Below are 16,408 nucleotides of genomic sequence, written 5' to 3'. Positions count from 1 at the left end.
AGGCACCTCACAGTTGGCCTCTCCTGGTCCTGTATTAGTGGTCTAATTGAGATGGGCTCTGAAGAAGGTCTTTGTGTAGACTTTCAAGAGCCAGACGAATACCTGACTCCCATGCAGCATAAACTTCCCATGTCCATCTCCCCATGTGTCCGATATTACACTTACCAAAGTTCTCTTTCCATTACATATATGCACGTGGATAAAAGCCACATTGATCAGCTACTCTAATCTTTTTCCTTCTTAAAGGAATATTCAATTTTCTAAAAAAAAATCCAGATAATTTACTCACCACCATGTCATCCAAAATGTTGATGTCTTTCTATTTTCAGTCGAGAAGAAATTATGTTTTTTGAGGAAAACATTGCAGGATTTTTCTCATTTTAATGGACTTTAATAGAGCCCAACATTTAATACTTAACTCAACACTTAACAGTTTTTTTCAACGGAGTTTCAAAGGACTATAAACGATCCCAAACGAGGCATAAGGTTCTTATCTAGCGAAACCATTGTCATTTTGAAAAAAACTGTTACGTGTTAAGTATTAAATGTTGGGCTCTATTAAAGTCCATTAAAATGTGAAAAAATTTCCTCAAAAAACATAATTTCTTCTCGACTGAACAAATAAAAAAAACATCAACATTTTGGGTGACATGGTGGTGAGTAAATTATCTGGATTTTTCTTTTAAGAAAATGGACTATTCCTTTAAGGATTTCTGAAAGCAGCAGGTCAAAAATGCAACATTAACGAGAAGGTTAATGCATGGATTTTTGCTCCTGTCTGGAATGCATGGATGAGAAGTCATCTTACAATAGACTTTTGTAAAAGATTTTGTAAAAGCCCGCCCACCAGGCATAGGCCAAAACAATTCTTGTGTAATCTTCTTGCCTGTCACCAGACCACTTGTTTGGATGCCAAGAAAAGTTTTAATCAAGCTTCAAACTTTGTAGGTCAAGCTGTAATCACAGGCAAGCGTTAGTCCTAAGAGATCTGTACAGAATTTGCTAAGTTAACAGGTTAATTATTTGGGATTTCTTTCACCAGATGGCCTGTTAGAGCTTGAGTCATCTACTCTTAAAGAATTAGTCACAATATGATCGTTTTGGGGGGTTGGGTGTCCACGGCTGAGGTCAATGGTCATGGCTTGTGATGTCTAGTACCAGCAGTGGGTGGGGTGACTCTTTGTAGAATCAATAGGACAATTCGGATGTAACTCTAGTAAATATTTAGTATCTTATTGTCACTTTTGCAGTCTTCTGGGGGAAAACAACTTTTTAAATTTCCATTTTTTATATATATGTTGAAATTTAATTCTGTTATTATTAACACTTTTTGGTTTCACTCCTCTTGAAACACCAGTGCTTTTAAGACCCGGCAAAAATCAACCTGTTGCCATAGCAATAGAAGAAACAGAGGACCACTGCACAAGAGGGGTTCAACAAGAACATTTGTTCCTCTTGACTGCTTATTAGCATACCATCCCTGAACCAATAGGGAGACGGAAGCTGGTAGATTACTTTAAGGAGACTGGCCATGACGACAGCCCCCTCCTCATTCTCTCTTTCCCTCCTTCCCGGGGTAAAATCACCACGATCCCTGTAGAGATCTGCCCCGACCGCAACAGTCACAGGCATTGGAAGAAGATATGAAAGTAGATGTGCTGCAAAGGCTTGTGTGATCACATTTCTACATGGGGTTCCTCAAGGCTACGTTTTTCTGTAGTCTTTCATATGGAAGAAGTGGACGGTTGAAAAGACTCACACTGTGGTCGGGGACCGGCTGTCTACGGAGGGCCCTTTGTCCTGGCCTGTCTTTGATGTGAATGTGGAATGTGCTGCCTGGGGAGTCCAGTGGAGCAAACCCGGACTTTCAGTTCATCTATCAAAGCGTCTCAGGTCTGCACTTTTAGGCACCTGTTTCTTTGCTTAAGGGATTGTTTGGTGAGTTTAGAAATGTACACTTAGTTTTTGTCTGCGGTCTTTGCTTCGCACCTGTTGTTGTGCTTTTGCTCTTTTATCTTGACATCTGTTTAGTCTCTTTTTTATTTATGAAAGTTTGTGAAGTTAAGTGTACTGCAATTGGTGCATGTCCTTCAGATGACTCGACCCATGTGTAAGCAAGTGAATGTTATCTCATGAAACCTGTTGGATTTAACTTGGCAGTCACTGCATCAGATCCTTGCCACACACTAGCCAAAGTAAGCAAGAATCAGCATTTTTCTCATGAAACCTTACCATGTAGATTCCTTTTGAATAGTTTTTCATGTTGGTTTCTCCGATGTGTGTTTTAACTCTTTACCCAAGTTAAGTGATTTGCATTGAGGCATTGGATTGGCTGCTGTCGTTTCAGTCCTGATTTGTTTGTTTTTGAACATGCCTCTCCGAAAACATCAGTGGGGGATTTTCCTGTTCATACCCCCCACCCTTTGGCCTCCATTCTACTTGGGCGCCACTGATTCGGACCACTGGCATATCTGCGCTAGACCAGCTGTAGCCCTGACAATACATCCAATGCAGAGACTTTCATTAGCATATGAATAGCCAGCGCCATGTGTGGCAGGCACATACACACTTGAAGCTTTTACACAGTAAAAGAGAGTAGCATTGAGAGATAAAGTGTCTTTTTGGCCACACTGTCCATAATTTGCTATTTAATCCTTTCTGCTATCTTTTAAAGCTGTGATTGGCATGTATATGGATTATTTGTTTAAGAAAATATCAGCTGATGTAGCCAAAGGGTGGTTTAAGCAAATGGCTTAGGGTCAAGGATATTTTGGTAAGGATAGTAGTTTTTATTTTCCTCTGGTAGTATTTCAAATACTTTTTCTTTATTGCTACTGGCTGTAGAGTGACTGGCACTTGACCTCATAGTTTCATGAAACAGCACTGCATGTCTTTGACTGAATGTTGTTTTAACCTCCTGAGGTTCTTGGATAACCTTGGATGAGCTTCAGAGTCTCATGAAATTCAAGAAGACAAATTTTTGTTTTTACAATCCTGTCGCCGAGTTGAACGACTAAATTTCAGAAACGACAAGAATGTTTTGACTGGGGGGACTGTTTAGTTTGGGGGAGCTTTTCGGCAACATGCTCAGGAATGTCTTATGACAAACCCATTGATGCCAACAAGTGGTATGCAACCTGTGAACAGAAATTTTAATTCTGGAAAGATTTGTTGTAAGGTCAACGAAATGAAGAAAAGTAGTGTTTAGACCTAACCACCAGATGTCTCCCTATGTCCAGTATTCAAACCAGGATATTGTGTATAAGATGCAAAACTCTGCCTCTAATCATGGCTTTCTCTATAGAAACTAGATTAGCATAGGGACAGTGGTAGTATGTGCATGAAAAGAAAGAGGCGGATCTGATTTTATAAATCAAAGAGTGCATTCCCCTTCATATGTCGCTTGATGCAAAAAAGAAATAAAGTCGACGTCCTTACACTGTAAAAAATGCACAATTTTTGTCAAATCAGCATATATATATTTTTTTACTTTAACTTAACAAATTAAGTTAAACATTTTAAACTTGTTTTTCTAAGTTGTGTCAACTTATCACAGGTCAAAATTTACAGTAGATTGAATTGACTTGCAGAAACAAGTTGTTTTAACCTCGTTGCATTTTTTTACAGTGTACATCTCTCGAAAATTCTGCAAAAGTCAACCAGTCAGTTTACAATTTTTTTTTTGCCTTATACATCAGATGTTCGGCACGTGTCCTAAGGGTGTTACTGGCAAATTATTGGCCCGTATTTTAAACCTTGCTGAGACTAATATTTTCCAAAGGAACTATGTCAAAAAAGTCTTAACATAGGTGAGAGAAGAGAAATAGTTGCTTTGGACAGGGGAGTTACAGAAATGGGCTTAGTTTATGTGCCTTGTCTTTATCACCGTATTTTCTTGTTGTGGTCAAATCTTCAGTGTAACATTTTGTGGTTGTATTTTCTGAATTAAGTTTTTGTAGGTTATGTTTTTGTACTTAAGGCTATATTCGTGTTCTTGTATATAATGCTAGGTTAATTACAGACAATGTTGTGGCCCATGCTAGTGTGTCTGTATTTCCCCATCATTGAAGTGGCTTTCGTGTCATTACTTACGTCATGAATTACAGCACTAGAGTCCGTGTCAAACTCAGACTGTGTCCTCCCCCTTCCCTTTTAATCCCCATCTAGGAAAATGAAAATGGTGGATATTGTAGCACAGAAAATGCCATCAGAGAGCGACGTGCATATGGCCCGGAGTTTTCTCACGAAGATTTTACGAAGTTCCATGAGGTATGGTATCAATGTATCCACCAGCCAACTCACATTCTTTCCACCTCCATCCAGTCTCGTCGGATCTACAGTCATATTCCGTCCATGGTCTTGTGAAGTCATCTATCAAAGTTCATTTTTCCATCTACTGGTTTTTCATCTCACAATATTCTCTGCATTCCTCACTAGTTTGTACTGTGTTTAGAATAAGTGTCTTCTGCATCAGTTCAAAATTTTGTTTGTGGTATGGAATTTTGGAAAAGCATGGTAGTATCTACAGAACATTTATGGGTGAAAAAAATAATATTTCAAAACATTGCAATATTGTTACTCACAATGCTGTAAAAGTTTTCACATGAAAATTTTTGGGCAAAATAGAATGACGTAAAGCTATGGTATGTTTTCCAAACTATTTATCCAAAACTGAGAACAAACTGCAGTTGCTCAAATCACCACAGTCACGCAAATAAAGTTAATTAGAAAGCAATAACAATATACGTCAAATCTAATAACATAGCATAATCAAATTTAATAACATAGCCTGCCCATTCTTAATGTTATTATAAGGTCAATGTGTTTGCCCTGATGACTGTTCAGCCTTTGTGCTTGGATATTCAAAAACCATGATGTATTGTTCTTTACTTCTTCATGCATCGCAGAAAGAACCGCTTTAAAGGGTATGTCATTCTAGCATGAGTGTTGACAGAGTGAATTTATGGTTTTCTGCCATTTTTGTGTGGTGTTTTTTAGCTTATTCCATTATGTGCGGTTGATAAACCACAAAAATGTTGTGCTGATGGTGAATGCCTTTGCTTAGTGGATTTTTCTCAAGTCACTTTCATTGCAATGTTTCCATAATCATCGACCATAACCTTTTTGTCCTTCAAGGTAGTTGTAGTGTTGCTTGGTGACCTGTGTATGCAATTTGTTGTGCAGGTGTGTGTATATGTTAACCTAATTCTTGCCAACCTTCTGTCTTTCAAATATGTTTCCCACAGACGAAATGAACCCATGAGCAGACCTCACTCCTGGCATGCTACCAAGTTTAACGAAAATCACTCAGAAGGCAAAACACAGTCCACACCCTCACCAGTCTGGCAAACAAAATATGATGCAAGGTACATTTGTCTTTATTGCAGTTCTTTAGTTAAATTGCAAGTATGATTGCACAAACTTTTCTTTATACATTTTATTTAGCTTGTTCATGTACTGTGAACACTCATTAGGCTTGTTTTTTATCTTAGTTCATGCTCTTCTGATCTCTCTTCTGGCTGGGAACAAACCAATCTACGGAGAGCATCCGATCAGTTTAGTTCCTTGGGCAGTATGGACAGTCTAGAGCATAGTTCTCATCCCTATCCACCTGGCCGCCTTTCCCCGAGCAGGTCCAATAATAACAGCATCGAACATTTAGGTGGTGGCAAAAGAGACTCTGCATACAGTTCCTTTTCCACAAGCTCAGGAACACCAGATTATACGCTTTCCAAAAGCAACACTGCATCCACTGAGAACATGCTGTACAAAATAAATCAGTGGGACTCAAATGGCAGGCATAGCAATGGCAGGTACAGTCAAGGCCTAAGTGAAAGCCTCCGTCATGATGAAAGGCCCGGATATGCGCAGGTTCCCTCAAGTACAACTAGCCAGGAGAACCCAAGACTTGAAGAACAACCAGGAACTCGCTATTCAAGCTCTTCAAGAGTTAGTATTGGTCCTGTTTGGCACGTCCCAGACATGAAGAAAAATGTGGCATCATCTACCCCACCTCCAACTCCACCTACACGCATTGATAGTTTTGCAGCTACTAAGGTTCATGAAAAAAGTTTGATCGCAGGTACTTCGGAGGGCCATGTTGTTCATGCTCAGTTCAAGCAAGGATTGCAAAAGGCAGTAGAGGCAGTAGAAAGCATACAAAGGTCTCACCAAGGCAGTGAGACTGGTCTTGAAGGTCGACGTGATTATAATCTGCCATCCAAAATCAACTCTACAAATTCCTACATTTTATCTGATGCCAATCATCAGTATCCTCACAACATGTCCTCAGACAAGACATATTCCCTGTCAACCACAGATGTCAGAGATAGACATCCAACCTACGCCCATGCTCCATATTATCCACTACAATACAGTGACGAGGCCACATTCCATACTCAAACTAAGACCGTTCCTGCACCAAAGCCTCTATTCAGTGGTTACCACAGCAGTATGCATGAACTGCCCACAATCAACCACACACAGCTAAACAGCCAGAATCAGGTTAGAAGGCCAGCTGCTTCACTGTCCGGTTCTGCTACAGATCCTGAAGGAAGTAGTCAAGGCCGGTACTATGGAGTCACCTCCCATCAAGCCCCTCAGGGAATGTCCCAGGCTTCTTCAATGAGAGTTGGTGACTCTAAAGCTTACTCAATCTCAGAATTGTCACATGTTGGAAGGGAAAGAATATCCATAGGTTCTCCAGGAGGAATTAAAGATGGGTATTACCCACCTCAGTCACAGAACCATGGCCCAGATCATAAAGATTTTAATGCTTATTCCAGACAAAGTGACAACCACCAGCAACGTATCTCATCAATCACTAATTCCTTGAATAAGCCTGATTCAACAACCACAAAACCTTCTGAGCTTAGGGGGAACCAGAAGCAACACCATGTGCCCAGTTTAGATTTGCACCCTGGTAGTTATCTCCCCAGTCAGCAACCTGAGCAAAAAAGAAGTGTTAGCCATCTCCATCCTAAAGAGTATTTGCAACAACCCTTGCCCACTAACAGTGACTCAAACATATCTCCACAGAAAACACCTATGTTGTATTCTCTTGCCCAAGAGCACAAAGACACTGATAACTATCAAGAGGAGATACACAGTGGAAGTGGACAACAGGAAGCCTTTGACAGTGAAAGTGGCAAAAAGGCAAGACGAAGTGACCGCTTTGCCACCACTCTCCGCAATGAGATACAGATGAGGAGGGCCCAGCTTCAGAAGAGCCAAAGCGCTGCCTCTTTAGGCAGCCCTGTCGAAGCTGTAGAAGAGGCTGCTATCTGTAAGTCCACTGGGAATTCTTCTTCCTCCTCAGATGGCACTTTTTCCAACTCTTATAAGGACCACCTAAAAGAAGCCCAGGCCAGGGTCCTTCAGGCTACATCTTTTAGAAGAAGAGACTTGGAGCCAGTACTGTTTGAGTATACGGGTAGTGAAGATGCCACTCGGAAAGACACACCACCTCTTTCAAGTGTTTCAGAGGTCCCACTCAGTAAACCCACCTCAGGGAGTAGTCAGGTGTTTCGCATTGGTGGTCGAAAGCGCTTTTCTACTGACAAGAAAGTTCGCTCTTTTTCCGAGCCAGATAAAATTAATGAAGTGGGTGCTAATGAGCACTCCCCTGTGTCAGACAGTGCTAAAAATCGGCACAAATTCTTTGAGCCAACAGCAACACCAGCCTTTCCTAAACTCATGCCAAAGCACAGCCTGCAGATGTGTGAAGACACCAGAGTGTCAAAACCTGGAGGCATGCACCACCCTGTAAAGACTGACATAGCTGGGCGGAGTAACAGGGAAAGATCAACCCCCACTGAACTCCACCTAAATGAAAGTCAGAATGGTTCTCACTCAGTGAGCCAGCAAGCCATGATAAAGCAGCAGAGACTTGGCACTTTTGCAGAGTATGAGGCCAAATGGGACATCCAGAAGAAAAATGAACCAAGGACATCTGGTAGATACCACTCTGCTGATAACATCCTTGATACAGGAGTTGAGGAGCGAAGTAAGCGCACCTGTGTGCATGGAAGATCTAGATCCTCCCCTTCTGCTGACTTCTATGAACAGGTTGGTTTTTTATATTTAACACCTCTGGGGGTTCAGTTAAATTGTTAGACATTAGACATTAGTGTTGTTAAAACATAACTTTATGTGAAGGCTCTTTCTTTACAAAAGTAAGTTGTTTCTCACATAAAGTCTGATAATAAAGGCAAGAACTTAGTCACACATTAAACTATGCACTAAAGACACACCCACAGATCAGGAAAGTTGCAAGAAAGATTCATATTGACTTTATATTGAGGAGAATATTCGGTAATAAACGTCTCTAAATCAAAGTCCTCTCAGAATCCTACAGCAGTTGAGATACATTCATTCATGAATGAGATGGTTAAGTTCTACGTATTGTGTTTCTCTTAGAAGCTTCCAGTCCAAGCAAAGACATCAGATGTCTATTCGAAATCCAACAGAGATCACTCTGATCAGGATAAGAATGGAACAAGGTGAGTGATATGCTGTTATGTTTCTATTCAACCTTGCAATGAGTAGAACAGGGTTAAAGCTATAATACAAGGGAATATAGACATTAATACATTGCATAAATATTGATGCATTCAGTATCATTTGTCTATTAAAGAACTTCTGTATTTTTATCTGCAATGTTCAAGAGCCTCCTGGGCATGTGTCTCATCAAACCAGGCAAGTTTTCTTTTGTAATGGAAATGATACTAATGCTAACAGCCCTCACCGTGATTTTGTCAGTGTTTCATTGAAACTACCCCAGTGTTAATGGCTTTGATCTTGGCCTCCCTGCAAACAGAAATTCACATTTGGCCCACTCCGTCAGCTTTCAGTGGCTTAAAGACAAACAGTAGACTCTTTATGGTCCTCACAGGCTTTGGAGTTCTGTGACAGCCTAGCTAATCTCACTTTACTGGGTTTTGAGGTGTGGGCTTATATGACATACAGTAGAAAGTATCCTGTCACCCATTCATAAAAGCAAAAAAAAAACAGATAAGTTGAATTTTGCTTTTCGCTTTGAAGTTTTCAGAGCATTACATTCATCTAGTAAAGATAAATTGTATCATACCCTACGATGCACATGCTGCTCTAACAGAGCTTTTAATTTAAACTAGTGTTGAGAAACCTCAGTTATTATCAGTATGCTAAACCTTCAGAATGTAACCATTTGAATCAATAAGAGGGTTAATTTTCAGAATGAAGACAAAAAGCTACAGATTTGCATTTATGGAAACTGTTAAAATGCTCATAGTGTGGTCAGCTGAAATGAACTCCATTTACCTAAAAAGACACTTTATTATTATTTTTTCTGTTTACTTTTTTATTGATATTTTAGTGATTCTGGCATCTTAGAAAACAACATGAGCACAAATGTGAATAAGTTTCATCATCTTTTAAAAATGGAGTTTAAAGATGTTTGCTGGTATAATGGATATAGATAAAAAAAAACGCAATTATCTGATGTCATCAACAGCTTTGCTCTTTGGCACCTTTGTATATATTTTGGCACTTTATATATATATATATATATATGTGTGAGTATGCGTGTGTGCTTGTGTATGCGTGTGTGCCTGTGTACACGTGTGTGCGTGTGTACACGTGTGTTTGTGTCTGCGTGTACGTACGTATGTACATACGTGTGTACGTATATGTACATACATGCATACATACGTACATACATGCGTACATATATACAATACTGTGCAAAAGTCTTAGGCCACCAAGCAATCGTTAGATTTGTTGTTTATGAAATGGTATAGTGATCATATATAATCATTTCTCAGTCTCTTCATTAGACAGGGTTCCCACGGGTCCTGAGAAGGGAACAAGGCGCTGCGTCTCCTTTGCCAGACTTCTTGCATCCCCGTAACGCGTCTTTGGCAATATTTCCGATAGCGATATACGTGCGTCACCCTCTCTTTGTCGTTAAGCCTCACCATTGGTTGAATTTGATATACACATTCAGACGCACTTACCCTTGGAGGCGGCCCCAAAGTGTCACCGCAAGTGACGCAGCTCGAGTCCCCTTAAAGGGAACTGTAACAATGTATCTTTAAAGGTAACACGATGTAACGTTGCCCTCACTTGAAATGTGTCCCCACATTAGTCCTTGAATTTGAGGGTATTGGACCTGGAAAGTCCTTGAATGGTCCTGGAATTTGAAGTTAACTAAGGTGTTGGAACCCTGATTAGAATACAACCAGAAAATAAGGGAAATTTGTATGTAGTATTAAAAACAGTATAAAAGTTTAAGTGTCAAGTATTTAGGGTAAACTTCCCTTCCACTTGAGCAATAGCAGGAATTGTAATTCTAATAGAATGACTTCAGGACTTCAGTTTTCTCTTTAAAAGCTTAAGATGTGTTTACATACTGACTGATCACTAAAGAAAACATTTAGTTTTGTTTACACATGTCCGGTATTTTCTGTTTGTATCTTAACAAAATTAGTGAAAAATATATATGGATGGACATTAAAACTTTCCTAAAACAACAAACTGGTTGTGCTGGCCTAAGACGTTTGCACAGTACTGGGTTTGTGTATAAATATACACACACACACACACACACACACACACACACACACATCATAGTATATTTATGTTAATATAGCTAAAATTTCCAGGCATTATATTCACTGGCTCCCCTTATTATTCTGTCTGACTTCTTTGTGTAGATGTAAGGAGTGGCAAACTTGAGTAAGCCTCTTACTGCCAAACATCCATCATCCAAAATCTTGTAAATTGCCACCTGTGGACTGTTTTGTTTTAAGTCTTGCTTGTAATTAAGGTGGAGAGCAGGAATACTGTCTGTTGCCAACTATGAATTATATAGTAGACCTACGTCATACTATAGTTTTTTTTTTTTAGGAAATAATTATTTAAACGTCAACATCTTTTGCCAAGTGATTTTAACAACATGTATCCCAAATATAAAAAAAACCCTTGAGATGCATTGAGATTTAAATATTAAATCTGCAATACCTCTTTAAGTAAATCTAAATGGAAACATGTTGGTTGAGCTACATGCATTGTAACCCCACCCAGGTGAGAATACAGTATGTATGTTCAGGGCAGGAAGCACCTGTCGCTGTAGTTAAGACCTCCTCCAATGATCAGATGCGAGTGCGGCTTTACATACAGTCAAGGATGATATTAAGTTAAACATCTCATACAGGCAGCAGCATGTGCACCTGAATTGTGGACTTTTATTGGGCTTAACCGTTTACCGTCTGATGAAGCTTGTGAGTCTGTAAGTCTGTAGATAAATATCATCACTTTGCAGTTAAAATGCACATTATAAAATGGATAGTTCACCTATTCTCAACTTTAAATCGTAATTGGATGAGCGGCATTCAGCATCATTGTAAAAATGCACACCCTAAATGCATGCAGTTTTTCAGCTTGTGGTTGTTTATTATACTATTACAGTTGTTAACTATATCGATTAGACTATTCCAGTAATCTTCACTAATAAATTACATAGCTGTCCTCTATGAACATGCCGCAGCCATGTCTAAAGTGCACAGCCTCTAATGTTGTTTTGCTTGAGTAAATTAAAAAAAATTAACAGTTGCTTATTCAAACTCTATTAGACCTTTCTGGTTAAACACGTTTTGTCATATGAAGTTGATCAAACAAGCAAACTAAGCTGGGTGACTTCTGAAATAATTTAGATTGATGTGTTTGATTAAAGGTTGGACATTGGGTGTTCCCTGTAGTCATAGCGTTGTGTAATGATGAGGAGACAGCTTGCATGCTAGTTCATGCTGAGATCACATGCATATATTTAATATGATAGAGTCTGTAATAGAGAATGCATCCATGCTTAATGATGTCTGCCATGAACACTTGGTCTGTCATCATCATTATATATTTTATATTTCTTTTATGCACTTTGTGTAATTGTTTTTATTAGTGATTGGCCAACATTTAAAAATAGTTGGCCAAATATGCCTGTTAACTTTGCAGATTAACATAAATATTACATCTGAGTTCCAAAATCTCATTTTCAAAGAATAGTGTCAGTTATCTGATAAGTAAAATATTTCTATGAATTAAATAGATTTAAATTCACATAAATTAAATTCATTTTAAAATATATTTTTAAATTCATCACCTGTATCAGTGAACCACTATTCTGTATATATTTTTCCACTCTTTTTGTACAGTTTTTTTATCTTTCCAGTCAACATTTTTATCTTTTCTTTTTTTTTGGAGCACAGCAACTGATTGGTCCAAAAAAGTAACAGAATTTAAAGTACTATGGGGATGTTTTGCAAAGAAAAGAATAAGGTGGTGTGGGTGTCTGTATTTTTGTTCAGTTTGTAGGAAACTTTGTGTTAATGGTCTTATTAGTTTGCACACATTAGACTTTATATTTTTAAATAATGACTGTACAAGTCAAAATTTTATTTGGCTGAAATTACTAATCAAGTTTTCAATGCTTATTAATTAATAAGCTATTTTGCATGAACATTTTCACACAAGTACTTTTGCTCCTTATCGCCTCTATAAACGATAAAGTTCATAGACAGGGAGGAGTGTGAAAGGATAAACCAAAACAATCAAAAGGGGAAAATCAGTTCTCTTTCCCAGCTGCTTCAGGGGAAAGATCGTTCATTTTCTACAGCATGCATGACAGGCTTGTGGGAACAGAAATATGTTGGGTATGACAGCCAGCCTGGGAGTTACCATGGAGAAATTGTGAAATGTGGGAGAAATGTCTGCCTGCCTATCGATTTACATTCAGCACAGTGAGGCTTTGTGCAAAAAGGACAAATACATTCAAAGTCCGAGCCTTTGATAAAAGCAATGGTGGACTCTTGAGTACTTTACTCAAACGTATTTCTCGTTTGTTTCCTTAGGTTAAATGAAATGGTACAAAGCGAACTCGTATGCAAGGAGAAACCAGAACCACCCACTCCTGTTTTGACTAAAGACCCTTCGGATCCACCAACCGGTCACCTTAAACCTGCACTGCAGTTTTCTGACGTTGGCACTCGCAGTGAACCGGCTGCCCTTACCAAAAATAAGAGCTCTGTTCTCGTGCCCCATCTGGATAAGTACAAATGCCCTGAGGGCACACCTCCTCCTTTTGGCACGTTTCAGGAGGTCCAGTCTGGATCACGAGGAGGAGTCTTGGCTTCACTTTCTCCTGTCAACAGTCAAAGCCCCGCCCCTGTCTCAGCCCAAGTTCCCTGGAAGAGCAGCAAAGGACCAATCAGGGAGGAGGAGCTTGTGCCTCCTCCCTTTCCACCTCCTCCCCCTCCTGTTGCCCTGCCCACCCAAGAAACCACTGGCTTGACCCAGCCCACCATGGAGGGCCAGCGTTCACCCTCACCCCAGTTCGCTCCCCAGAGGCTGACTGACAAGCCCCCTGTTTCTGTCTCTATACAGGATGAAGCTCCTGGAAGGTAAGACTTTCTGTATTTAGGGGTTAAAATTCTCAGTTTGGGATTTTTCGAGACTGCGCAGGAATTCAAGGAGATTTCCACTGGCAGACCACAGCTGGGCTCCTCACAGCTGCAATCTTAAAACCATCACTGGAAACTCTCACTAGTGCCCAGTAATTTAATGACAGTGCTGCTGTGGCAGTCTCTTTATTGTATTCATGCACATACAAGGGGTTTATTCATGCGTTTCTTTAATACAGAATGACCATGTCGATGCTGTTTTTCAGTTCAGCAAGCCTCAGTTGGGACTTTAGTTTTTACCATTTTTGAGGTTTTTGTAATCTCAGTTTCTAACCCTCAGAAGCCTCTTTATAGGCCAGAGTTTGGAGAAGACCAGGGTTCTGGTCAGGGAAAAATGCTTTCACGATACATAATCATATGTATGGATGTGAATGGATTTGGTCACAGAAGTTTCTTCTTTTGCTGTGTAGCTTGCCAAAAGGCCATTTTGTGGGGAGGAAACTGGAATATGCACACACAAGATATAAAAACTTTTTTTGTTGCTGTTGTTGTGTGTGTTTTTTTTAACAGCCATCAAGACAATCTCACCTTATCTTTTGACCGTATCGCATTTTTTGTGTTCTAGAATAATGTGAGTTTTCTGTTGTTTCTTGTCGTTCACCAGGATGGATAGGGTTACAGATGAAGCAACATCAGTGAAAAAAGTGCCCATTAAGATTGTCCACTCAGAGAGCGACACAGAAAAAGAAAGTCGACAGTTCCTCGACCTGCCCAGCGACACCCTGCTCAGCTCCCAGGGACTTGGGATAACTCCTCTTCACAGTTTAGGAAACCCGGATCAGTCGTACTCTCTTTTCTGTACTTACACGAGGCAAAAGGACCAGGGGCCTGAACAAAGAGACATGACCATGGGCCCTCTGAAAGACCAGGGGCTGGAACCCAACATGAACCCAGTACCTCACGCAATACAAGGACCACAGATCGGCCCGTCAGGCGATCAGAGCACCAATGGAGTATCTTCACATATATCTCAGTCTGAGAATGATGATGGCAAGAGAGAGGAGCTGGTGAGGGACATAATGGACAAAGATAAATCCCTGGTGGACATTTTAAACCAGAGTAAAATGAAGACTACCATGGATCTGATGGAGGGGATTTTTCCTCAGGAAGAGCAGCTGCTGGAGGAGTCCCAACAGCGCAGGAAAGCTGCACCTAAAAAGATGTCCCCACGCAACTCTGTGGAGAAGTCAGTAACTCTTATATACTCGCTCCCAATATCTACTTCAATGTCTTATTTAGGCACATAAAATACTCCATTTGATAAATATGTATCATCATGTGTACAGTACTTGTATCTAATCTAATGTCTGAGGAATTCAGGATTATTACCAATGTGTTTGTCATGAAAAACATGCAGTTAGTGAATTTTTAAAGAGTAATGGTCCAATTCTACTCCCTTATTAATGTATTCATAGGCATTCTCTTTGTCTGGGAATAATTAGTATAATAACGGATACTGTTGTGCTATATTCTCCATAGTAAGATTGTCCTATTGTCAGCCTGTGAGATCGCCGATACACGATAGTATCTGGGGACGAGGCAGTAGTTTCCTTATTTATGACGGACCACTGTATCGATAGACAAAAAAACCGCAGCTGCTCTAAGCACTCAATGCACGTTGTTTTGCCAGTGCAGGTTATGCATTAATGCTATTTTGAAACATAATAATAGCATAATAGTAATTAAAAACATAATGGGCAAACAGTCTAATGATCTTCATGAAGCCTGTCGGCACAACCCTAAACTGTGATCACATTTATAATACTTAGAAAAATACCTTTAAAGGCGGGGTGCATGATTTTTGAGCAACGCTTTGGAAAAGGAAGTCGGGCCGAGTACCAAAAGACAATTGTAGCCAATCAGCAGTAAGGGGCATGTCCACTAACCGACATTATTGCCTGGGTTGCGTATGTGTGGGACGGGTCTATCAAAAGAAGGTCCAGATTCTATTGGGGTAGGGGCGTGTTTGTTTAGGTGTTTTCAAATGTCAACATTTGCTTTTAGAGATCATGCACCCCGCCTTTAGGGTTATAATGCAACACACAGAATTTGGTGTTTATTGTATTTTAAAACATCAATTATTTTCTTATCTTAAAGTATTTTAAGGTACAATTGGATACAATTTAGAAAGAACGTTTAACTGTTTATAATGTAATGTTTCTGAAATATGAATGGATTTTAAAGCATGCATAGTTTGATTTTTGCTTGACACAATTTGAATTGCCATTGAACACAAACCACAGTTTGATGTAATACTGCGTTGTTGGTCTTTTATGATTTCTCATTACAATCATTTGTGAATTCACAGGAAGGAAGAAGAAAGCCTGGGGCAAGGCACTGCTTTAGTGACTAATTCCACCTACTACAGTACATCTGTGCCTAAAGCAGAGCTGCTGATAAAGATGAAGGACATGCAGGAACAAAGCGTTGAACACATCTCAGAAGAAGAGTTAGAGGAGGACAATGAAAACGATCTCTCCGGCAAGAAGGTAATTTGCCAACACTATGCATTAATAATCTGATGCCTCTTACCATTCCATTTTATACAGTAACTGAAGGGAAGGTCACAAAGCAGTAGCTCGACTCAAACTGATTTTTTTTTCCAAGTGAGAGATGTTTCTAGGTCGTCATAGTTTGTTGACCCTTGAACAATATTTTTGTAGATAAATGTCTACCCCAAACCTTACTTATACCTAAAAAGAGAGGGAAGTGATAGATGAATAACATATAGATGCTCCTATGTCTGATTGTAAGTATAAACTTCACATTTAGGGGGCATGCACACCAAAGTGTAAAACGTGACTGAAATTTACAATCCGCATTTAAAAGCCTTGGGTGTACGAGCCCCCTAAATCTGGTTGATTTGAATGTTTTTGCACAAGTAACATCTCTTATGTACTGTATGAATAAGTATG

The 16,408-nt window shown here is 39.6% G+C and overlaps 1 protein-coding gene across 6 annotated transcripts in view; it reads left to right on the top strand.

Moving 5' to 3' along the window:
- The window catches only part of shroom2a (shroom family member 2a), a 56,369-nt gene that overhangs the window by 34,614 nt on the left and 5,347 nt on the right, over window positions 1-16,408 (top strand). For 2 of the 6 annotated variants that reach the window (XM_065240434.2, XM_065240449.2), the window contains 6 exons: window positions 5,247-5,366; window positions 5,493-8,067; window positions 8,419-8,501; window positions 12,885-13,433; window positions 14,098-14,679; window positions 15,802-15,982. In XM_065240434.2, coding sequence (XP_065096506.1) covers window positions 5,247-5,366; window positions 5,493-8,067; window positions 8,419-8,501; window positions 12,885-13,433; window positions 14,098-14,679; window positions 15,802-15,982 — 4,090 coding nt within the window. Of the gene's footprint in view, window positions 1-1,608; window positions 1,939-4,167; window positions 4,270-5,246; window positions 5,367-5,492; window positions 8,068-8,418; window positions 8,502-11,237; window positions 11,270-12,884; window positions 13,434-14,097; window positions 14,680-15,801; window positions 15,983-16,408 lie in introns of those variants that run through there. The other 4 variants (XM_065240446.2, XM_065240444.2, XM_065240451.2 and 1 more) reach the window with 4 other exon arrangements.

The sequence above is a fragment of the Paramisgurnus dabryanus genome, chromosome 7 (genome assembly GCF_030506205.2).
Source record: "Paramisgurnus dabryanus chromosome 7, PD_genome_1.1, whole genome shotgun sequence".
Lineage (NCBI taxonomy): Eukaryota > Metazoa > Chordata > Actinopteri > Cypriniformes > Cobitidae > Paramisgurnus > Paramisgurnus dabryanus.
The sequence above is the reverse complement of the archived record's forward strand: the minus strand, read 5'-3'. Positions and strand labels throughout refer to the sequence as shown.